At 35.6% G+C, this 24,820-nt stretch overlaps 1 protein-coding gene across 1 annotated transcript in view; it reads right to left on the reverse strand.

Annotated features, from left to right (window-relative positions):
• HOOK1 (hook microtubule tethering protein 1) overlaps window positions 1-24,820 on the reverse strand; it is a 73,305-nt gene that overhangs the window by 16,607 nt on the left and 31,878 nt on the right. Inside the window, 17 exon segments of the mRNA XM_021097623.1 lie at window positions 1,396-1,486; window positions 3,449-3,589; window positions 5,511-5,571; window positions 5,663-5,750; window positions 12,130-12,197; window positions 12,200-12,238; window positions 12,790-12,791; window positions 12,985-13,012; window positions 13,015-13,101; window positions 13,104-13,121; window positions 13,124-13,158; window positions 14,647-14,823; window positions 20,960-20,978; window positions 20,981-21,004; window positions 21,007-21,051; window positions 21,054-21,093; window positions 21,096-21,125. Coding sequence (XP_020953282.1) covers window positions 1,396-1,486; window positions 3,449-3,589; window positions 5,511-5,571; window positions 5,663-5,750; window positions 12,130-12,197; window positions 12,200-12,238; window positions 12,790-12,791; window positions 12,985-13,012; window positions 13,015-13,101; window positions 13,104-13,121; window positions 13,124-13,158; window positions 14,647-14,823; window positions 20,960-20,978; window positions 20,981-21,004; window positions 21,007-21,051; window positions 21,054-21,093; window positions 21,096-21,125 — 993 coding nt within the window.

Here is a 24,820-nt window from a genome sequence, read left to right on the forward strand (position 1 = left end):
TAAAAGAATAGGATTTAAATTGCAAAAATATTCTGTATTATTGATAGTTGAAGAGCTTAAAGTAAAATCTAATATAATTTGGACAGCAAATAAATTTTTTAAAAGATAAATTTGCAATTTAAAATTGCAATCCACAATGTACACCCAAAAATGATTCCATCTTTGAAATATTCCTAACGTGGCTTAAAAATTTGTATTAGAGAATTACAATACCGTATAATGCACATATGAGAATGCCGCCATGCAATGAGACGATTCTATTTCCAAGCCCAGGAAAAAAAGAGAAAATCATATAAAGCATATAAAGACAGAAGGAAACTCACCCTTTCAATCTTCTTTTCATTTCTTATTTACTCTCCTTCTGTAGTTTCTCCCATCAACACAGTCTAATCATCTAACGTTCTATCCAGCCAATATCTATCTAACAACATCTAGCCCTAGCTTTTGGTTGTTGTTGCTTTTGTTTTAGTTAAATTCCTCTCTCAATTATTTATTTTATTTATTTTTTTGTCTTTTTTGTTGTTGTTGTTGCTATTTCTTGGGCGCTCCCGCGCATATGGAGTTCCCAGGCTAGGGTTGAATCGGGAGCTGTAGCCACCGGCCTACGCAGAGCACAGCAAACGCGGATCCGAGCCGCATCTGCACCTACACCACAGCTCACCGCACGCTGGAGTCGTAACCCCTGAGCAAGGGCAGGGATCGAACCCGCAACCTCATGGTTCCTAGTCGGATCGTTAACCACTGCGCCACGACGGAACTCCTCCTCTCTCAATTATTACTTTTTTTTTTCCTCTGTGCATATAGAGCTCAAACTATGGGAACACTGCTAGGTATATTCAGATTTAGGCTGTTTCGATCCTTTTAAATCCTTTTACTCAGCTCTCACAATTATTTTGCCGTCAAAACCATTAGAAATGCGAAGGCCCATATGAAAGGAGGGAAGAAATAGCACAATGTGTCTTCAAGACTGCTTATAAGATTTGTGTCCTCTGGAGGTAGTGTTCTGAATGCTCTGTTAGAAATAAATTTCTCCATTCTCTCTTTTCCTCATTCTGACTGCTGATTACTCAATATAGTTTTCTCAGGCCAGCCCTGTTGGGATCCCCAGCAGGACTAGGAAGGCCTCAATTGTAGCATGCTTTCAATCAGGAATTATCATGAACCTAACGGTTAGTTGTCGAAGTAGAACAGATAGAATCACCTTCCATCATATGATTGATTATAGCCAAGTTGGCAAGACAACTGCATCTATTATGCAGATATATACGGTATTTAAGGGCACCATAAATGGTAAGGGTTGCACTTTCAAATACAAGATTCACTTGGCACCAAGGACCTATTATGGAGAGTCATACGCAACAGAATTCCCATAATGAATTTTAAAAAGTTACTTACACTTTCTCCTTCAGACTTGGAGCCTGTTCCTGTAAAGACTTCGGAGGTCCTCATCTGCTGCTGTAATTCTCGGATTCGTTCTTTGCTGAGCTATTTATAAGATGAATTGTGTGTGTTTATTTGTACTGAAGTCAAAGTAGTTAAGGATCTATAAATGTGACTTTACGCAATTTAACATAAACTATGCATTTAATAGTAATTAATCAAAAAAGATGAACAATTATCTGTGGCTAGGGTATACATATACAGTATAGTAGGCTGCTTTCAAAGAAATATACTTTAAAAAGACATTTTATACCTAAAGCATGTAATATGTACACTAATTTAAAGTACTTAATGTGTTAGTAGAATAGCAAAATGTTCTGCACTGTCTAAGTGTAAAAATTAGAGTATGTTACTTTTCTTCAGTTGTGTTTTTTATGAATGGAAATAGTTTACTCTCTATTTCAGATTTCACAGGCTACTGGAAGAGAAGAAGCCATGATTTTGCATATTCTTCATGATTTTATTAAAGAGAGGCACTAGCACTATGCAGATTTGTAACTTGGCAAAATTCATTCCTTAAAACCCTGCTAACCATAACTCATGAATACAGAAGAGCGAGTTGCTTATCTGTTGACTTTCTTCATAATATATGATACAAACAGCCTGCATATTATAATACCATTTTCCACTGTTGCAGTTATCACATCATCATTATCTATTCACATGTCTGTCTTCCTATATTAACTCTATAAAAGCTGAAACACAGCATGTCCAGTACTGATAGTAAACTGTATAAATAGCAATATTTAATTGTCTCTTCAGAAAGCTAAAATGTGGGAGTTTCCTGGTAGCCTAGTGGTTAAGGATCTGGCATTGTGGCTGTGGCTCAGGCCATTACTGTGGGTTCAATCCCTGGCGGGAACTCTTGCATGCCAAGGGTGTGCCCCCCAAAGAAAGCTAAAACGTTATTTTTCTTTTAACCACAGGTGATATACATACAAGTTGAGAGGCAAGGTTTATGTGTCTTTAAATTCCTGTGGTCTCTAAGATCCAATAAAGGTAGGTCAAATAAATCCAAATACTTTTATTGCCAGTATGCTATTTATAAAAAGCATGTTAACACAGTGGTTTAGAGCAGACACTGGAGTCAGATTGACAGAGGGTTCAAACGCAGGATCTAGAACTTACTAGCTGTGTAACACCAGGCAAGTTATTTAACCTCTTTGTACCTCAGCTTCCTTGTCCATAAACAAGAGATAATCACAGTTACTACTTCACAGTTATTGTCAAAAAATGCTTAAGAAAGTACCTGACACTGGTAAACACCACATAAATTTTTAATATTAGCATTTTTAAGCATCTCATTTGTATCACATAAGTACTGTTTGTTTTAAACACATTATCTGTAACCTTCTTCACAAACTGCAAATAGGTATCACCTCCAACTTGTAGCTGAGGACACTACGTGTGAATTTAAGTAAACTGCCCAGATTAAGGAGAGGTGGGACTCATATTTGACTCCAAAATCTATGTACCATCTATATACCAGATGGCAGCTGAAAACCAGATTGTCATTTATTCATTTGCTAATTTTTTTTTGTCATTTGTGAAGATACCTAAGTGACATTCAAGAATAAGCAACCTGCTTAACAAATCTGCTAAAAATAATGGGTAGTGAGAAATGAAAAATTCTGGGAGTTCCCATTGTGGCGCAGCAGAAACGAATCCGACTAGGAATCATGAGGTTGTGGGTTTGATCCCTGGCCTTGCTCAGTGGGTTGAGGATCCAGCATTGCTGTAAGCTGTGGTGTAGGTCACTGACGTGGCTCGGATCTGTCATTGCTGTGGCTGTGGCATAGGCCAGTGGCTACAGCTCCAATTGGATCTCTAGCCTGGGAACCTCCATATACCGCAGGTGTGGCCCTAAAAAAAATAAAATAAAAAATTGAAACATTTGAAAATCCTAATTATTTTAACTACAATGATCTTCCACTTCTGCAGATTAAGATTTTGTGGGCAGATAATTAAATCACTATTATTATCAATTATAAAGGAGTGTGTCAGTCACCTCTGCTCAGTTTCCAGTTCATTCATCTTGCGGTGTTTCTGATCTAGCTGCTCCTGAAGTTCTTCAATACGTTCATTCTCAGTACCTTCTTGCTGTAATCGAAGCATCTTATTTTCATGTTGCAGTCGAATAAACACCTCCCTTATGTTAAAAAGTAAAATTTGTTTTTAAAAATTTTAAATACGAAACTTTAAAAAATTCTTTACTTTTTCATAAAGAAAATTCCTGTCCATGTGATAGCTGTCGTTTTAAAACATTACCAAAGCTTCTGAAAGTTTTTAAGAAAAAAGTTGTACATTGTAAGACTGTGTCCCAAACAAGTAGGAAATTTTTAAAGGTACAGGTATAAGATTATGTTTTTACATCAATAAATGTTTATTATGCAAGCCCCTGATAGTACGAATTATTTTACTTTGATAATTTAGAAACTATTCATATTCAAAGTAATAGATAGCACATCCTTTGAAAACATATAAATAAAAAGCAATAGATATACGAAAGTGAAGTTTCCCTAAAATTTTTAAATAGACTTTTATGAATATGACTGTTTGTATACTTTTTGCTTTTAGAGAAAATGCTGGAATTTACATAGATATGCTTTTAAAAATGCAAATGATAGGAATGGTAGGAATAAAAAAGTAATTCTCTCTTACTGCTCCCTTCCTAAATCCCATTCCCATTCCTCCAAAGCAACTAATTTTAATTAATCTCAATTTTTGTTCTTCTGAATGCCAGTGACCTAACTTGAAAAATAGGCTTGTATGGGAGTTCCCACCATGGCTCAGTGGTTAACAAATCCGACTAGGATCCATGATGATGCATGTTTGATCCCTGGCCTCGCTCAGTGGGTTAAGGATCTGGCGTGGTGAGCTGTGGTGTAGGCCGGCAGCTGTAGCTCTGATTTGACCCCTCTTCTGGGAACCTCCATATGCTGTGCATGCGGCCCTAAAAACAAAAACAAAAAAAGCCGAAAAAGAAAAAGAAAAAATAGGCTCATACGGCTACTTCTAAATGATTAACATCACTAGATATTACCAAAGAAAATGGGCAAGTTAGTTTCCAGCCTAACATATAAGGAACTCTATCTTAAGAGCAAAAAATGAACAAACTGAAAGTCAACAACTTTATAAACATTATGCAAAGTGAAAAACGTCCATCACTAAAGGCTGCATATGGTGATTCCAGGTATTTGAAATGTCCATAACAAGCAATTCCATACAGACACAGAATAGGTTACTGGTTGCCTGCAGCTGGAGTTGGAGGGGAGGCAAGAATGGGAATGACTGCTGATAAGTACAAGGCATCTTTTAGGGTCATTGAAAATGTTCTACAATTAAGATAGTGATGATGGTTGCACAACTTTGTGCCTACACTAAAAACCACTGAACTGTACATTTGTAAATGGGAGAACTATTTCTCAATAAAGCTGTTTAATAAAGAGTAGAATCTCTTTATTTTACTTTATGTGGCAACAGTTTTATTTATTAATTACTTAAAGGAAAAGAAAACCATGAAAATATCAGATTAGTCAAAGACCTAAAAGTAAACGTAGCAGTAAAATAGCAAAATAAATGTTGGGTCAAGAGGAACGTCTTAAACTTGTATTTTATTTAGTAACCTCTAAAACTTGTATTTCATTTAACTCCAGATTAATCCTCCAGCAATCGACAGCCCTTCTCCTACTTTTTTTCTACTGATGTGGATTTGAATGACATGCATAAAAAAGGTTTTGAAAAAGGAAATTCCTATCCACTCCAGAGCTGTCACTATAAAATGCCATCAAAGAGTTTAAGCATAGAAAAAGAAGTTCAGTATAGTAAAGACCATCATAACAACTAGAATATGTTACTCAACTAGTAAGGGAAATTTTATTTCTGGGAAATTTTGAAAGTGCTGTAGTAGCAAAGCTAATCTGATTTTGAAAGTATAAGCATATGAGACAAAGTAATTTTTGAGCTCAATGACTCGTAAAATGGAAACTTGTTAAAGGCTTAGAAATTTATAAAAGAAATCACAGTTCTAATATTAAGTATAGATTATCAATTGACAAAAACAAATTTACCTATATTCCACTGGCATAATCTCAGCAGCAAGATTCTCATAACTTTTTGTAGCAGATGTATCTAAAACAACATCAACAATAACAAAAAATAGATTAACATTTTAGTATTTCTACCATTTAAAAAAACCTTTTCTAAATCCAACAAAATTCACCTGTTTGGTTTAGATGATCCTGTTGTACTTGTGAACATCGAAGCTCTTCATTCGTTTCTTTCAGAGTATCACGCTGTTCTATTAATCTCTAAAAAACAATTGTTTATACAAGCAAAATATTTAATTCTGTCATGACAATGTACTTTACACTTAAAATAGTTTGTCTTAACATGTTCAATTGATAATTGTTCCTTAGTTAATTAAAATAAGGCTGTTTTAGTTTTAGTGGTAAGGGCTAATTTTCTCTTGTATAAATCACATAAATAATAGACTTTATACAACACAAAGCTTGTGACTGCCTTGTTATTTTTGAACCAAATGAATACAATTATGCAATAGAGTACAAATATGCAACTGTAGAGTAAACAAAAAAAGTATGGACTTGGGAGGCAAATGGATTGTGGCATGAATTCAATTTCACTTTTTCCAGCTATAATATCTGAGACAAGTTACTGACTCCTCTGTTTTAGATCTTTATCATCAAAGTGAGAATACTAATTCATATGCCCTTGTGAAGGTGTTCTGAGTAGCGGATGAGGTAACGTTTGTCTAATATCTAGAGTAGAGTCTTGTGTGTAAGATATGCTGGAGAACTGTTATTTCCTTCTATCACTGCTATAAAACTCTACTAAAGGTGATAGGTAGCATACAGAAAGTATGAATCTGCAGAAAAACATTTTTTTCTCAGGGAGAACATACTAGGACTTCATATCATTAGCTATTCTATTTTATAGCCTAAAGCCAATGACAAACCTCTATGCTCTGTACAAAAAGCTCACGTTTAAATGATTTTCTTGGAACTTGAAAAACACTAACATATTATCATACTTTAAATGCTGTTATTATTTCAAATCAGTAAATGAAAACTTATTTAGGGGAGTTCCCGTCGTGGCGCAGTGGTTAACGAACCCGACTAGGACCCATGAGGTTGCGGGTTTGGTACCTGCCCTTGCTCAGTGGGCTAACGAATCCAACTAGGACCCATGAGGTTGCGGGTTCGGTACCTGCCCTTGCTCAGTGGGTTAACGATCCAGCGTTGCGGTGAGCTGTGGTGTAGGTTGCAGACTCGGCTCGGATCCCGCATTGCTGTGGCTCTGGCCTGGGCCAGTGGCTACAGCTCCGATTGGACCCCTAGCCTGGGAACCTCCATATGCCGCGGGAGCAGCCCAAGAAATAGCAAAAAGACAAAAAAAAAAAAAAAAAAAAACAAACAAAGAAAGAAAACTTATTTAGACCATTATGTGGTTCAAATCAACTTAACAATAAATGGGTAACTGATTCCAAGTCCTTAGGTAGAAGTGCATGGATGCCCCAGGGATCTCTGAACACTATAAATAACAACTACAGTCAGGCATGAGGACCCCTACAAATCTGGTCCTTCATAAATGCAATGCAACATGCAGATTTGAAAATACTTTTTCCAGAGTCTGACATTACAAGGAACACTGTAGAAACCTGTTAATCTCGGACAGTGATTTTTCTGTTCTTTAATATCACTTCTCCAGCTCTGGTGCCCTGAAACCAGAAGCCTTCCAATCTTGTACTTTGAAAAAGCAGCAGTCAGCAGCCATAGCGGGAACACTGGGTAGGAAACTCTGCTAAAGCATCCTAAAGATGTCACTATTTAGTCCGCACTGGGAGAAGCCATTCATTGTCTGAGTTGGCATTTCTGTGTAGGAAATCCTATTCCAAGGCATCTGTCAAAAAAAATTTGATAAAATCATGTTTATCACTGTGCTGCTGGAGACGTGATGCCAGTTAGGGCAACAAGAGCCTTGGCAAAAGCTTACAAGGAAGAGCTGAGAAACAACAGATCCATAGAGGCTCTGAAAGCTCTGACATATTCTGAGACAAAAGACAGCATGAGCAGAGTGGATACATGCCAGGAACCTGAGAGGGCCCAGTGGTCTCAGCTCTGGATAAACTGAGGCCCTGTGCTAACAGGAAAGAAAGGCAAAGGAGAGTTTTAAACTGCTAAGAATTAGAGTTTCCAAGCACAGAGTCTTTGGCAAGCTTAGAACATTATTGGTCCAAGGCATCTATAGTAAATCTGACTAATCATTATGGTTTCAGTGCAACTGAGTAGAGAACAGCGGCTGCACATTCAAAGACGTCACAGAATTAGTCAAAAGAGTCACAAAAAACCAGCAATAGCAAAATCCCAGAGGTTGGGGAAATTTGATTTGAGTTGTTAATCATTAAATGTCATATTTCTAGAAAAACAAAAAGCAAAGAAACAGGATAGTCCCTGAATGGGTTAAAAAAAAAAAAAGGTCAACAGAGACAGTCATGATGACCTAGTGGATGACTAAAAGGCAGAAAAATTTTCACTCATTCTATTGGTATAGCGACACAAACTAGGCAATAAAAAAATACGACAATATCTTAAAAAGAGGAAGACATTAATAGCAAATGAATCACAAATAAAAGGATTAATATGCTATATACTATGTTAATATCCTATACAAGTGGATTTATCTCAAATGAAATGGTTTCTTCTAAAATCAGGAATTCTCGTCATGGCCAGTGTTAACAAATCCAACTACAACATGAGGTTGTGGGATGGACCCCTGGCCTTGCTCAGTGGGTTAATGATCCAGCGTTGCATGAGCTGCGGTGTAGGCTGCAGACGTGGCTCGGATCCTGTGTTGCTGTGGCTCTGGTGTAGGCCAGCCGCTACAGCTCTGATTAGACCCTGCCTGGGAGCTCCAATTCTGCAGGATGGCCTAACTGGCAAAAAAAAAAAAAATATAAAAATAATAATAAGTGATACACATTAAAAAAAAGACGAAACTGAGTCATCTCACTGCCAGAAAGCATGAAAGTCAAAACTTTCATAAAAAACATGCACAACAGAATAAAGGAACTTCCTCCCAAGAGCATCTACAAAAAACACACGCTATATACATTAATAGTGAAAGGATGAAGTTTCTAATAGCAAACAAGAGGAGATCACTCTTGAATTCATTCACAAAGTACTGAATGTTCTAGTCACGACAGTTTAACAAGAAAAAGAACAAAAGGCATTCAGATGCAAAGGAGAAGTAAAACTATCTGTATTTGCAGATGTCAGGTCATATGTATGAAATCAAAGAACTTCTAAAAACTAATACTAACTGAATCCAACAAGTTGAAAGATACAGGATCAATATTCAAAAATCAATCATATTTCTGTTTAGTACTGAACAATCCAAACATGAAATTGAGAAAATAATTTCATTATAACAGTAACAAAAACATAAAACACTTAGGAGTAAGTTTTTAAAGGTGAAAGTCTTGTACAATGAAAACTATAAAACATTATGAAGAAGCTAAAGGCCTAAATAAATGGAATATTATCCCACCTTCATGGATCAGAACTTAATGCTATTAAGGTGGCCAACTTTTCAAACTGGATGACAGATTCAGGCAATCCCTATTGATATCTCAACCTGGTTATTTGCAGAAATTGACAGTCTGACCCTAAGATTCATATGAAATGCGAGGGACCCAGAGTAACCAAAAAATCTTTAAAAAGAGGCTAGACATAGAGATAATGACAAATAATTGAAAATCCATAAATTCTTATATCTATGGTCAAATGATTTTTCTTTTTACTTAAAAAATACTAGACTTTCACAGAAAAACTGAACAGAAAGTACAGAGTTCCCATATAGTCTCCTCACTGGTTTCCTTCCCCATTATTAACACCTTGTTTAGTGTGGTTACTTTCAGAACTGATGAACCACCATGATTCACTGTTATTAACTAAAGGGCATAGTTGACATTAGGTTCACTCGTTTAGTTTTATGAGTTTTGACAAATGTGTAAGATATCCTCATTACAGTATCATGTCAAATGACTTCTAACAAAGGTACCACCAAGACAATTCAAAGGGCACAACAGTCTTGTCAAGGAAAGGTGCTGGAGAGTTCCTGTCATGGCTCAGTAGTGACAAACCGACTAGTATCCATGAAGATGCAGGTTTAATCCTTGGACTTGCTCAGTGCGTTAAGGATCAGGCGTTGCCATGAGCTTGTGGCGTAGGTCGCAGATGCAGCTCAGATACCACATTGCTGTGGCTGGCTGTGGGTAGGGCTGGCAGCTGCAGCTCCAATTCAACCCTAGCCTGGGAACCTCCAGATGCTGCAGGTATAGTCCTAAAATGACGGACAGACAGACGGCGGAAGGAAGGAAGAAGGAAAGCTGCTGGGGAGTCCATCGTGGCGGACAAACAACTCTTGGAACGTCCAAGAGGAAGGTTCGATCCCTGGCTCTGTCAGTGGGTTAAGGATCTGGTGTTGTATGAGCTGTAGTATAGGTACATACATGGCTCAGATCAGAGTTGCTGTGGCTGTGGCACAGGCAGCAGCTTTAGTCGATTCAACCCTAGCCTGGGAACCCCGTATGCCTTGGGTTTGAGCTAAAAGAAAAAAAATTTTTAGAAATTTTAAAAATTTAAGAAAAAGAAAGGTGCTGGACAGCGAATATCACACATGAAAAAGTGATTAGAACCTATCTTACATCATATAAAAATTAATTCAAAATTGACAACAGGGAGTTCCGTCGTGGCGCAGTGGTTAACGAATCCGACTAGGAACCATGAGGTTGCGGGTTCGGTCCCTGCCCTTGCTCAGTGGGTTACGATCCGGCATTGCCGTGAGCTGTGGTGTAGGTTGCAGACTCGGCTTGGATCCCGCATTGCTGTGGCTCTGGCGTAGGCCGGTGGCTACAGCTCCAATTCAACCCCTAGCCTGGGAACCTCCATATGCCGCGGGAGCGGCCAAGAAATAGCAACAACAACAACAACAACAACAAAAAAAAAAAAAAAGACAAAATTGACCACACAATAAATAGAAGAGCTAAAACCATAGAACTCCTAAAAGAATATATAGGAATAATCTTTATAACTTAGGTTATCAATGGTTTCATAGAAACACAATGAAAAAAACAAATAAAGAAAAAACAGGAAACTTTGACTTCATTAATCAAAAAACTATTCTGCTACAAAAACACCATTTAGAAAGTGAGAAGACAACCACAGGATAGAGGAGAGAGTTCTTTATATATTCGGGATACAAGTCCTTATCAGGTATCTTACAACTCAATGATAAAAAGCAATAATCTAAATAAAACATATGCAAAGAATTTGAAAGACATTTCTTCAAGGATGATACACAAATGGCCAATAAGCATATGAAAAGATGCTCAACATCATTAGTCATTAGGGAAATACAATCAAAACCATAATGATTTACACTTCATACCCACAAGGATAGCCAAAATAAAAAGTAATGTGTTTGTTGGCAAATGTGAGAAACTGGAATCTTCAAAAATTACTGGCAAAAATGAAAAAGGGTTTTCCGTTTTATGAAACAGTCTTGTAGTTCTTAAAAGGTTAATAAGCATAGTTACTATATGACCAGCAATATCATTCCTAAAATATACTCCAGAATGAAAATCTATGTCCACATACACATTGTACGTAAATGTTCACATATTATTTATTTACTAGGCAAAAAGTGGAAACAACCCAATGTCCATAATGACAAATAAATGTGGTTATATCCATACAATGGAGTACTGTTCAACAATAAAAATGAACGAAGTACTGATACATACGACAATAGGGAAACCTTAAAAGCATTAGGCTAAATGAATAAATCTAGTCACAAAACATATTCTGTACAGACTAAGCAAATCAATAGAGACAGCAATACTAACGGTTGATAAGGCTGGGGGGAGAGGGGCCAAATGCAGAGTAGCTGCTCATGGGCACTGGGTCTCTTTTTGCAGTAATGACAGTACTCTAAAATTTGATTGTGATGATCCTGCACAACTCTGAATACACTGAACACACTGAACTATACATTTTAAACGGGTGAAATTTATGGTATGTAGGTTATATCTTAATAAAGCTGTCTAAAAAAGTGCATCTATTGTCTAGCTTTCAAGGAGTTGACAGTCTACAGAGTGGAAAACATGCTCTGAGACAGACGACCTTGGCTCTGTGATTTCACCTTCCTTTGTGAAGAAAACAAAACTGCATAAAGATATTTTTTATGACTTTCTTTTACATCAACCACTTCAATTTGGAGAATGAAAAAGAAGAACTGATTATATCACTTCCACTCTTAAAACAGCAAGGACAGGAGTTCCCGTCGTGGCGCAGTGGCTAACGAATCCGACTAGGAACCATAAGGTTGCGGGTTCGGTCCTGCCCTTGTTCAGTGGGTTAACGATCCGGTGTTGCCGTGAGCTGTGGTGTGGGTCACAGACGCGGCTCAGATCCAGCGTTGCTGTGGCTCTGGCATAGGCCAGTGGCTACAGCTCCGATTCGGACCCTAGCCTGGGAACCTCCATGTGCGAGGAGCGGCCCAAAGAAATAGCAAAAAGACAAAACAAACAAACAAACAAACAAAAAAAAACAAAACAGCAAGGACAGTATTCTTAACAGACATATTACCTATCAATATATTTATATTTACCTCTTTTTCCTTAAGTAAAGCTTCATGTTTTTCTTCAAGTCGCTTCATTTCAAATGCTAATGTGTCTGCCTTTTGGATTCAGAGGAAAGTTTAACATGAAGATCCTGAACTTTTGTCAGAAGAAACAAATAACAAGAATATAATATAGATAGGTTTCAGAGTTCAATAAATGAGAACTGATTGGAAAATAAAATTTATAGTAAGATTACAGTCTAAGTATTTCTGGAAACAGCATGTAGATAAGAATAATCAACATAAATTTTAAAATGCAAATAATTATTTAGCCAAAAAGAAAAAAAAAAAATCACCCTTCTACTCTGTTTCTCTAGGTTGTTTTGATAAATAGCAAACAGAACATTTTAGGTTATAACTTTCATTCTCTAGGCATTGACACTGGTTACCCGAAATGCTAGTAAACAATAAAATGTCAAAAAAATATAGCTCAGAAGCTAATAAAAATGTAAAGGACTAGATAACTCAAACTCAACTATTCACATTTGAATTAAATTACTGACAGAGGAGTTCTATTGTGGTGCAGTGGTTAACGAATCGACTGGGAACCATGAGGTTGAGGGTTTGATCCCTGGCCTTGCTCAGTGGGTTGGGGATCCAGCGTTGCTGTGGCTCTGGCGTAGGCCGGTGGCTACAGCTCGATTGGACCCCTAGCTTGGAACCCATATGCCGCGAGAGCGGCCCTAGAAAAAGGCAAAAAAAAAAAAAAAATTTACTGACAGAAGAAATGTCATAATAAAATTCACAGCTAACTACAGGCAATGTTTATTCACTTCTACATATTCTAGGTATCAAATGGAATAAGAACTCTTTCATTTATGATAAAAATTAAGATTTTTTTACCTGTTCTTGTATGTTTCTAATTGCGTAGTGCTGCATTGCCTTCTTCAATTCTTCTAAGTGACTGATTATGCATATACATCATGTTTGTTTCCTGTAAAGTTTTCACCTGCTTGCGAAGTCATTCAGATCTTGTAGTTCTGACGATATATCTCAACTGTTGACTCCAGTTATTTGCTTTATAGAGGTAGCCTATAATTTAAAGATTAACATTACCATGTAAAAACTAGAAAATGCACATAACAATGTTATTCTGGCTAAAATAAGTCTTCAAAAAACCCTATCAACTGGCTTTAAAAAGAGAGAGAGAGAAAGAAACAGAGAAAAGAAATCATAAATTGCAGAATTTTGGAACACCCAGGCCTAAAAAGTCTAAGTTCAACCTTTTGATATAAATCATCAAAATAAAAATGCTTCAGGAGTTCTGTTGTGGCTTAGCACTTAAGGACCCCCATAGTGTCTGTGAGGATTGAGTTTGATTCCCCGGCCTGCTCAGTGGGTTAAAGATCAGAGTTGCTGGCAAGCTGCAGTGTAGGTCGCAGATGAGCTCAGACCAGCGTTGCTGTGGCTGTGGCTGTGGCATAGGCCAGCAGTGCACTCCATTCACCCCTAGCCAGGATCTTCCATATGGCGCAGGTAAGCCTAAAAAGGAAAAAAAAAAAAAAAAAATGCTTTAGGAGTCTGTCGGGCTCAGCGGCAACAAACCGACTAGATCATAAGGTGGGTTTGATCCTGGCTTGTCAGGGGTTAAGGATCCAGTTGCCATAAGTGGATAGTGCGTGTGTCAGATTGGGTGTGTGCTTGGTGCTGGCACAGCTTCTTTCACCCACAGCTGGGACTTCATATGTGTGGGAGCTAAAGAAAAAAAAAATGACTAATGATTATAACTATTTTGTATATAGCAACAATATATTAAAAGGTGTGTAAATCCAGTGACAATTCTGAGCTGTTTAGGCTACGGGCAATTATGCTTTTTGCATACATTTAATTTTTTGTTCTAAGTATTTGATATACCGAGACTCAACTTATAAGCTGTTTGGCAAAGCCTTCGTTCAGTTGTGCTTACTGAAATGGCTGAACAAAATAAACAGGCAATTTTCAATATCACATGCAGGTTCAAAAATGGTTACCAAGATTATGTTTTAAATAGACACTAAAACTGTGCAAGAAAATGACTAAGAAAATTTAACAGAAAATATAAAAATCATGTGGGAAAGACTGTTTGCTTGAGTAACATCCCACAGGCAAAAGCTAAATATAAATTTTATATTGTCAAAGAAAGCAAGAGAACCTGGGATAACTTCAAAATAAATGTTAGGATTCTTATCTATATTCATCTATATTTTATCAAATGCCAAAATATGGATTGTGAGAATTCATTTTTACATGAATATTTCACAAGATACACTAGTAAGCACAGAAGGTCAAGCCAAATGTATATAAAAGTAACTCAGCTTACAAATTTTTAAAAAGGTATCATTTGGGCTGGGAAACTGTCCTAATAATAATCAAATATTACCCTTAAATTGCACAAACTATTAACAAGCATAAAAGAAGTAATAAAGACTAGAAGCCTGGATAAAAACTGATCAATACCTGACATATAGGGATATCTCTAAAAATCCCTGATAAAAAAGTGGAATACTGAAATGGCTATGTAACAACTCAGAAGTGACATAATTATATTTAGACAAGCCATACCTAAGAACATCTATTTCATCTTTCAGGGCTCTTGTTTCCTCAGCAAGGCTAGTCAATTCATCATTCCTATGCTGAAATTCAATTAATTGCTTTTCAAGTTCTTCACAGTGAACACGGTAATCATCTTTTGCAGCTTCAAGCCTTGCATAAAGAAAACAGGCATTTATAATGTTATTTCCATCATTTGTTTTCTCACTGACAAACAAGCTTAGCCAAACTCACTTATAATTGTTTTTTTTAAACTCCACATTCAAAAGAAAAACTAAAGGAAAAAGACACTTCTCAGCTCTTGATTTTGAAACAAAGTTGAGAAAAATATTCTGAGTTTTCATTTTCACTTCTGAAACACTGAGCTTGGTTCTCCAATTCAAAAGGAATTTTATATTCAAAAGATGAAGAGAAGCATAAAGTTACCAAAATACTGCAGTAGAGTAAATATATTCTGATACACTGTGATATAAATATTCATAGAGAACAATGAAAAAATGAAAAGTGCTAAATCAAAAAAATATTGACAATGAAATGCTGAAAGAAAATAAGAATAGATTGAAATGAAGTAGCAAGTGATAGACTGAATACAACTACAAAATTACATAAAGCAATGCCTAAAGTAATACAATTAAAAAGGAGACTTCAGATTGATTGTAATCAAATATAGCTGATAAGACATTTAAAAATACAAAATAGGATAAGTAAAAGAGAAAAAGTACTTCAGATAAGAAAGGAGGTGGTTTATTACATTAAAAAAAAAAAACTAGATGAAGTATTACAAGATAAGATATTCATAATTATAAAGTATGAATTCATCAGAAAGAATATTATAAATCTTATATTAACTAAATAAGTTTTTTAAATAGATGAAGCAAAAATCATATTATTGTTGAAAATTCAATACAGTTTCCCAATAAATTATAGAACAAAAACATAAATGTTGGTAAAAATACAGAAGAAATGTGAATAACATATTAACAACTTGCTACAATTATATTATGAAACACTTTAGTCAAAACTATAGAACACTCATTCTTTGCAGTACATATGGAACACTCACCACAAAAATACTAAGCAATAAAGTATCATAATATGAAAGATTGACAGCTCATAGAATATGTTCTCTATCCAAGAAATTAAATTAGATCAGTCACAATAAGAAGTCCGTAGAAAAGCCTTGAATATTGGAAATTAATACATTTCTAAATAATCCATGAGTCAAGAGAAATCTCAAGAGATATTAGACAGCATTTCAAACTGAATAATAAGAAATCAATAAATTTGGGGAAGAGTAACTAGGCTTAGGGGAATTTACATTTTAAAGAGGCATCTAACTTAAGAGGCTAAAAAAAAAGAATTATCAAAGTAGTAAAGGAATAAGAACAGAGATCTAAAACTACATTGGAGCTAATATGTTTGAAAGATAATATTGAGAACTTAGCAAGAGTGATCAAGAACATGAGACAAGCACCAACTACTAATATCAGGAAGAAAAGGAAATACCACAGCTACAGTCATTAAAGGGACAATAGAGTATTATGAACACTTTATATCAAATAAATTCACAACTTAAAGCAAATAAACATACTCTGAAAAAAAAACAATTCAGCAAAACTGACGCAAGATGAACAGAAATCTGAAAAGTCCTATGACAATTAAATATTACATTTGTCATTAAAGCCTTACACAGAGAAAACCACAGATCCAACTGCTTTAATTAATAAATCTTCAAATATTAAAGGAAGAAATTGTATTATTCTTACATAAACTTTCAAAAAATAGAGGAGAGAATATTTCCTAATTTTCTATGAGACTAGCAGAACTCTGGTAAAAAACTGAAAGACATTAAAGAGAAAAAGTTGCAGACCGTATCTATTATGAAGACAATCCAAACAATTCTTTCAACATATTATTAAACCAAATGCAGTCATATGTATACAGGATAATAAAATATGCAAAGTGTTTTTCCCTGGAACATAAGATTTCTTAACACATAAAATTGATCATATTAGAAAATGAAAAACCACTATCTTTCCAAATGCAGAAAGTCACCTGACAAAAATCAACACAATTACGGATAAAAACTCTTAGCAAAGCAAATAAAGGGAAATCCTTCAATCTGATAAAAAGCAAATTAAAGAACTCCAGAGCTAGCTCATATCGATAGTATTATTAACTGAAATTTTTCCATAAGACACAGAACAAAGCAGGTGTTTTTCCTGCTCAAAGCAAGAAAAAAAAAAAAAAATACAAGGCAGAAATAATAAACGAAGACGTAAAGCTCTATTAATAGATGAATGTAGATTCCTTAGGACTTTCTACCTAAAACAAACAATTACTAGAATCACTAAGTGAATTAAGAAACTTTGCAGACATAAAGTTTCAAAATACAAGATACAAGTTTAAGTTACAAAATAAAAGTTTCAATATACAAAAATCAACTGTATATCTCTATATTAGCAACAACTTTTCAGATAATTTTTGTTAACTGCATTTGTACAGGAAAAAGTACAAAACACTTGAGAATAAAATTAACAGAAGCACATAAAACTGCTGGAAACAACACAAAACTGTAGAAAATCAAAGATTTAAATAACGGAGATACTATTTCTGTAGGCAGAATCTCAATATGGTTAAGATATCAATCATATACAATCCAAATCATAATCACAAGTTTTGTTTTTAAATACAGAAACTGACTAAAAAAGCAAAGGACTTAGAATATGAGACTAGCAGAACTCTGATAACAAAACCCGAAAACATACAAGAGAAAACAAATGTGGAAAGGAAAGAAATGGTTGCAATACTACACTACTTGATTTAATAACTTACTCTAAAGTAATGAAGACCATGCCACATAGGTACAAAGATACCAAAATGATCAATGAGAAAGAACCAAGAATCCAGAAAATGACCCAAATTTTATGATTATATAATTTTCCACAAAGGTGCCAAAGAAATCTGATGAGTAAAATAAGAATTTTTTTTGACTGATGATACTGGAACAACTAGATATTATATGGAAAATATAAGTAAAGCCTGATACCCACAACTCACATGATTTTCAAAAAATCAATTCAAGGTGGATCATACGCCTAAATGTAAAAGATGAAACTGTACAGTTCTGGAAGAAATACTAGAAAGTATTTCATGACAAGGCAGTAGACAAAGTTCATTGGGGACAGTACACAAAAGCATTAACCTTAAAAAATCAATAAATCAGATTCTCTAAGAACTTTAATACTTTGAAGACACCATTTGAAAATGAAAAGGCAGCCAAGAATAGTGAAATATTACATGTATACCTAACATAGGATCTGTATCCAGAATATATTTTAATCTACAATCAGTAATAAAAAATAAACAACCCAATTAAAAACAGGCTAACAGTGTTAAAGCCAATTCACAAAGTTAGAATATTGCCAATAAGCACAAAAGGGCTTATCATATCATTAGTTATCAGGAAAATGCAATTAAAGTACATTTGACACCCATAACAATGCCCTGGGATAACTAAAATTAAAAGACTTATAGGCAAGTATATTATAAGGGCAGAGTAACTAGAGCAACTAGCAGCAACACTTCCAGTGGGAATGTAAAACAATATGACACTTTGGGAAATGGTTTGCCAGCATCTTTTAAAATTAAATATAGACCTAGTGCATAACTCAGGGATATCACTTTATGTTATCTGCCAATGAGAATGAAATACATGTTTACAAAAGTCTTATATTACAATGCTCATACTAGCTTATTATTTTAGCCAAAATCTGGAAACCCAAATCCCATCTAAAGGAAAATGAATAAACAAAATATACTAATGTGAAATAATTCCATATAATGGATACTACTCAGCAATAAAAAGAATGAACTACTTGTACATTCAGCAACATGGATACAACTCACAATATGCTGAGCAAAAAACCAAAGAAACAAGTCACCAAAAAGTTCACACTGCAGTTCTATTTATATGAAGTTCTAGATCAGGAAAATATCTATAGTGAAAAATAATCAGAAGTGTAATTAGGAGTTCCCGTCATGGCTCAGTGGTTAACAAATATGACTAGGAACCATGAGGTTGCAGGTTCGATCCCTGGCCTCGCTCAGTGGGTTAAGGATCCGCATGGCTGTGAGCTGTGTGTAAGTCGCAGATGCGCTCAGATCCCATGTCGCTGTGCTGTGCTAGTGCTACATATTCAATTAGACCCTAGACTGGAACCTCCATATCTACAAGTGCAGCCCTGGAAAAGACAAAAAGACCAAAAAAACAAACGAAACAAAACAAAAAAAAAAAAAAAAACAGTGTAATAGCCTCTGGAGTAGAGACTGATGGGAAGGGCATGGGAACTTTATGCAGTGACAGAAAGATCTATCAAATGATAAAAATGAGTACACAAGTATATGCATTTGTTAAAACATGCAAAATTGTACTCAGAGTTTATTCATTTCACAATATGTAAATGTCATTTTGAAAAAAAAACAACATACTGAAGAATAGTATTAGTTTGCTTTTTATAGAGGTGTGGGTGGCAATTCTTACTTCCTATGTGTTTTGGGATTGAATAAATGAGTTAATATATTGAGGAAAATGGCCAGGTTTCTCACTGTTGGAGAAGGTAGTTACAATATGGAAATAGAGAAAATCAGAATGAAATGGAAGATGATAATACGAACTAATTCTTCACAACTCTAAGTGTGAAAACAAATGCAGATATGTGCATATGCACGTGTGTGTGAACATGGATGAATATGAACCTGTATAAGCTTGTTTCCTTGCTCTGTACCCCAAGATGGCCCAGAAGCAATGATAGAAAATTTACCAGAGCATAGTCTTTGTATCTAAATAACATTCTCCACTAAAACGATCAGGGCTTCTTGGAGAACTGGCTGATCCCAGAGTTCTAGAACATTCTGTCATTCTAGAAAGAGAAGAGCTTAGAACACCTTGTTGTGCCAGAAGCTAAGAAAATACTCAAAGAAGGACAGTAACATACTCAAAGAGCACAGCACAGGGCCAACGGAAGGCTTCTCAGTGGTCAAATCTGGATGACTTAAGCATCAAAATAAATGATGATGGAATTACAGACCACTGAATAAGAATCCATTACTAAATGCAATACATGATCCTGGATTAGGCTCTGAACAAAGAAAAAAAATAGCTACAAAGGACACTAGAGAGTTCCACTGTGGCTCAGCAGGTAACAAACCCGACTAGTAGCCATGAAGATATGGATTCAATCCCTGGCCCTGCTCAGTGGGTTAAGGATCTAGCAACACTGTGAGCTCTGGTGTAGGTCAAAGACATGGCTTGGATCCCATGTTACTGTGGCTGTGGCATAGGCTGGCAGCTACAGCTTTGATTCTACCCTGGCCTGCGAACTTCCATCTGCTTCAAGTGAGGCCCTAAAAAAGCAAAAAAATATAAACAAACAAACAAAAAATAAAGGATACTGAGATAACTGATGGAATCTGAATAATATCTGTGGATTAACTAATGATAGTGTATCACGACAAATTCGCTAATTTTGACCATTATACCGTGGTTATAAGAGAATATTTTTGTTCTTAGGAAATACATACTTAAGTATTTAGGGGTAAAGGAGCATGTGTCCATTTACTCTCAAAACTATATATATATGTAGAAAGCTGCTAAAGCAAATAAAGAGAACTGCAAAACAACTGTCAAATCTGAATGAAAGTATAAAGGAGTTCCTTGTTCTATGTAGTCTGAATCATATCAAAATAAAGTAACAACAAACAAAACAGATACAGTACAATTGGAGGGCCTACTCTCAGGCCTTATAGTGCAAGGCTCAGTGATAAGCACACAAGAGACAATCAATGTTTACTAATGACTAGATATACACCTTTTTTTAAGAAAAATACAAAAGGTGATATGAAAAGCATCTCTTTAGCTTAAGATTTACATTTTTCCCATTTATTATCAAGTTCCCTCTCTATGTAAGAACTCCCCTTCCCCAAGCTTCAGAATCACTCCTTTAAACTCCTCTTGGACTTGCCTATGGACTTCATTTGGCCCTATCAAACATTATTTTGAGGTGTTTTTTGCTTTTTGGTTTTTTTTTTTTCACATAGGTATCCCGCTTGCCTAACTGGACTGCAAATAACCATATGAGGGCAGAAACCACTATTCTGCTCAGTTTCTCAATAGTTTAGTTTTCTAAACATGCTTTATAATGCTTAATAATTAGCTGTTGATATTACGATTTTTAGCTACTAGTTGTAGTAAAACTGTTATTAGAATGATTTTTACTACAAATGCTACCTGAAGTTTTCTTCTTGTATTGTTCTAGTTGTAACTGTGCATGAAATACTTTTTTGCAACCACTGTATTTGGATCATTAAAAGATCCATCCACTGGTCAAGTTTTTCATTCATCATCTCATTCTCAGAAACTAGTTTGAATTCTTTTCATCTTGAAGTGCTGTCACCTAAAAACAATACAAAAACATAAGCATTGATAGCAAAAAAAAAAAAAAAAGATTACACTGGAGTTCTAGATTCTAATTCTGACTAAATCATTAAATAGCTTGGTCAGTTAGACTACATAATTTCTAAGGATCCTTCTAACTCTGGAATTCTGGGTCTAGGAGGTTTGAGTCAAAGAAATCAAATTAATTTTATTAATACTGAGAAATAGCGTAATACATATGAGGAGAATATTTTACAAATGTTATGCTTGCTTTAGTTCTAAGAAGAAAATGTTTTCTAAGTCTCTAAGACTTGATGCACTAATGAATTTCAAATATTAATTTGTTTCCTTTTTAGGTATAAATTTATTTTTAAGATGCTGCTATCTATTAGGCCAAAATACACCCATATACACAAAGCTACCATTTTAGGTCCATAGTAGAAATTTCAGCTACACATCATGTCTTCAGGGATAAGCGCAGTATTTGGTTCATGAATCATAACAAAAGCTGAACTGAATCCATCTGCACATTCAATTGTTTGCTTATAACTTAAAATGATATAACATTAACTTAGAATCACATCAACATCAGCACTTGATACTTTTTTTTTCTAGAAAACATATTCAGTCTTGAGTTCCTGCTGTGGCACAGGGGTTAAGGGTAGGTTGGATTCCCAGCTCAGCACAGTGAGTTAAGGATCTGGTCTTGCACAGCTTGCAGTGTAGGTCAAGGATGAAGATGGGCTTCACGTTCCTAGCTGGAAACCTCCATATGCCGCAGGTATGGCCAAAAAAGAAAAAAAAAAAAGAAAGAAAAGAAAGCAAGCAAGTCCAGTTTTATTTTCTAAATATAACTAAAGCCAGATTGACACAATTTTTTGGTTTTCTATTTTTCCTTAGGGATCTATTGATAAATATATATATTTATATACAAATAAGTTGATAAATATATATATTTATATGCAAATAAGTTGATAAATATATATTTATATGCAATAAGTTGATAGATATATATTTATATGCAAATAGTGATAAGTATATATTTATATATACACAAACATATATGTAGTAATTTGCACATTGCTAGTTTGAAAATGGATGCTTCTAATAAAACAGTGTTTGCAGGAACAAGTAGGCTAGGCCAGTCTGCTTCAGAAAACACTTAATACATTTTCAATTTTACTTATATATTTATTTAACGAGCATGATTTGCTCCTTCAGTTCTATCTCTTTGTTATTTGAAAATATCTTTAAAAATTTACAGCTAAGGCTATGACCTTTTATAAAGATGTTTACATGCAATTTTTATTAAAACTAGTTTGAAAAAGGGTTGACCTGTCATGACTTATGACGTATTATTGCACAAGTTTGCTATTTACACTTTACACAGGTATAATCAATTCAGTCCAGTTTTGTGAATGAGACTATATATTGACACACTGAGCTAATAACAGGACATTAAAATCAAGCGATAGTCTTAAACACAGCATAGGTTAAGTTACACACACTGTCCTCCAACCCTCCAAATAAGAAACACAAACGAAGGCTGGTAAGCTTTTCCCAAAGAAACCACAGGAGGAAACAATCTCTCTTAAATTCAATGCATGCATCCAACCTTGTCATTAAGCAGTTTAGTGGCTATTACCTGCCACGTATAATCTTTAGTGATGGGGATACAAAAAGAATGAGAGGTTGTATCCTTTTTAAGATCTCTATGGTAGAAATGTAAACAATTACAGGACAGAAAATGAAGTGCTTTGATGGAAGTATATAGAGGGTAGAGAGGGTGCACAAAGAAAAAAATCTCATTCCAGCTTGAATGTAGGGGCAGTCCTAAAAGACTGGTGGAGGAGTTTCTGCTGTGGTGCAATGGAACAGTGCCATCTCTGGAGTGCTGCAATCCAGCATTGCTGCAACTGTGGCTTGGCTCAGATAGGATCTGTTCCCTTGATCCCTGGCCAGGAACTCCATATGTTATAGAGGGGCCAAAAAAAGAAGAGGGAAAAAAAAATCCCTAAAGAAGAAGAGGAGCAAGAAGGGCAAATTTAGTTTTCAATACCTAGTGGGTAACCAACCTTCTTCCTATCTATATACTTCACATTGTGGTTCCAGAGCACCTTTATCACAGATGTGAAAGAGAGGGGTATTAAACATGGACCCATGCCTGATGGGTGACTGAGAATGTCCAGCAGTGGTTCAAGACATCTCTTTTCACAAGATCTCATGGTGATATTTTGTTTAGGTTCACTGCATCACCTCTGTCCCTCTCTCTTTCTCTCTTCTCTCTCTCTCTGAGCTACTTAAAAGAGACAGGACGGTCAAAAAGCTAACAACAAAAAAGCTCAAAATACTACTACTCATTTTCTCATATCACTCAGATTTAACCTAATATTTCTATCATATCTGCTTATTTTGGAAATTAAATATAAACTTTGATAGCTGGAGTCTCCTTTATCATACTGTGCCCAGTCCTACACACTTTGTAGACACTTCAAAGTCTGAAATCACTGCTTCTCTCTCTCTCTATACACACACACACATATATATCTGTTCTACAATGATGGGTGGGAGTATGCTTTTCTCTAACAAACTATAAGCAAACCAGCCTCTGCTACTATATAATAAGTGAAGGAGTGCTACCAGGAGATAGGAATACTGACTGGAAAGGCAGAGTAAAGAGCTGTTGATAAACCCGCCCTAACTTGACCAGAACTCTAAGACTACACAGAGCTTCTCAAACTTTACAATGAATCTTATGTGGACTGTTTTGAAAGTACACATAATCAGCCTTACTCCTGACTGTGTTGGAATTTCAGTGGTCCAGTGTCTATAACCATGACCTGCAGAGAACTGACACAGAACTCTATTTAAATGGATCAAGTTTCACCACTAGATCTTTCACTACATGAATCTCCCCATTCTTGCATTATGACTTTGATAACACATGTCTGTTAACTGGATTGTATCAACAAGTAGTTTTTCCAAGAAGAGCTCCTAAGTTTGTATCTGAGCTCTTCGCTTTATGCTGTTTCTCTGACTCAGCATTTTGTGGATATTGGGCCTCTACATTCTGGCAGGCAAGCTGTAGGGGGGCCTAATTTTCTTATCTTTTGGGTGATTTATCTTTTCTACCTGAATAACTGAGTTGTTTATTCTTGAAGTTCAATAGCTTAACTAGGTTATAAGGCTTGGTGTTAAACATTACCTACTGATTTTTGTTTCTATATAGCTGCAATGCCCTTTTAAATCTCACTTTGTTGTCCTACCACTTAGTCTATTTTATTGATGTACTCTTATAAAATTGTTATACTACATGAAGCAAAAGTTATGTTCTAAGCTTGGTGATTTTCTCATATTTGCTCTTACCGATTTTTGGTTTTAGTCTATAGTTAGTTGGCACAGATGTCATGCTTCTGTTCTTTTCATTTAGTTCATGCTGTGCTGGCAGTCAAGATACCCTGCTTGTTCCAGCACAGTGTTGAGGACTTCTCGGACATCCTCTCTGCTATATGCTATGGCTCAGTGTATTTTCCCCTCTGAGTTAAGTTGGAACTTGTTTTCTCTCTACACCATTCTATACAGCCTTGTGAATGGTTGGGGTAGGGGGAATGCGGAGGCAGCTGAGCCAATAAGCCATCTGTTTACAACACCTGGACTAGGCTCTCACTTCTGAGGTTGAAGTATCTTATATACCAGCGTGGTGAGAAGCGTATC

Source organism: Sus scrofa, chromosome 6, assembly GCF_000003025.6.
Source record: "Sus scrofa isolate TJ Tabasco breed Duroc chromosome 6, Sscrofa11.1, whole genome shotgun sequence".
NCBI classification, from domain to species: Eukaryota; Metazoa; Chordata; class Mammalia; order Artiodactyla; family Suidae; genus Sus; species Sus scrofa.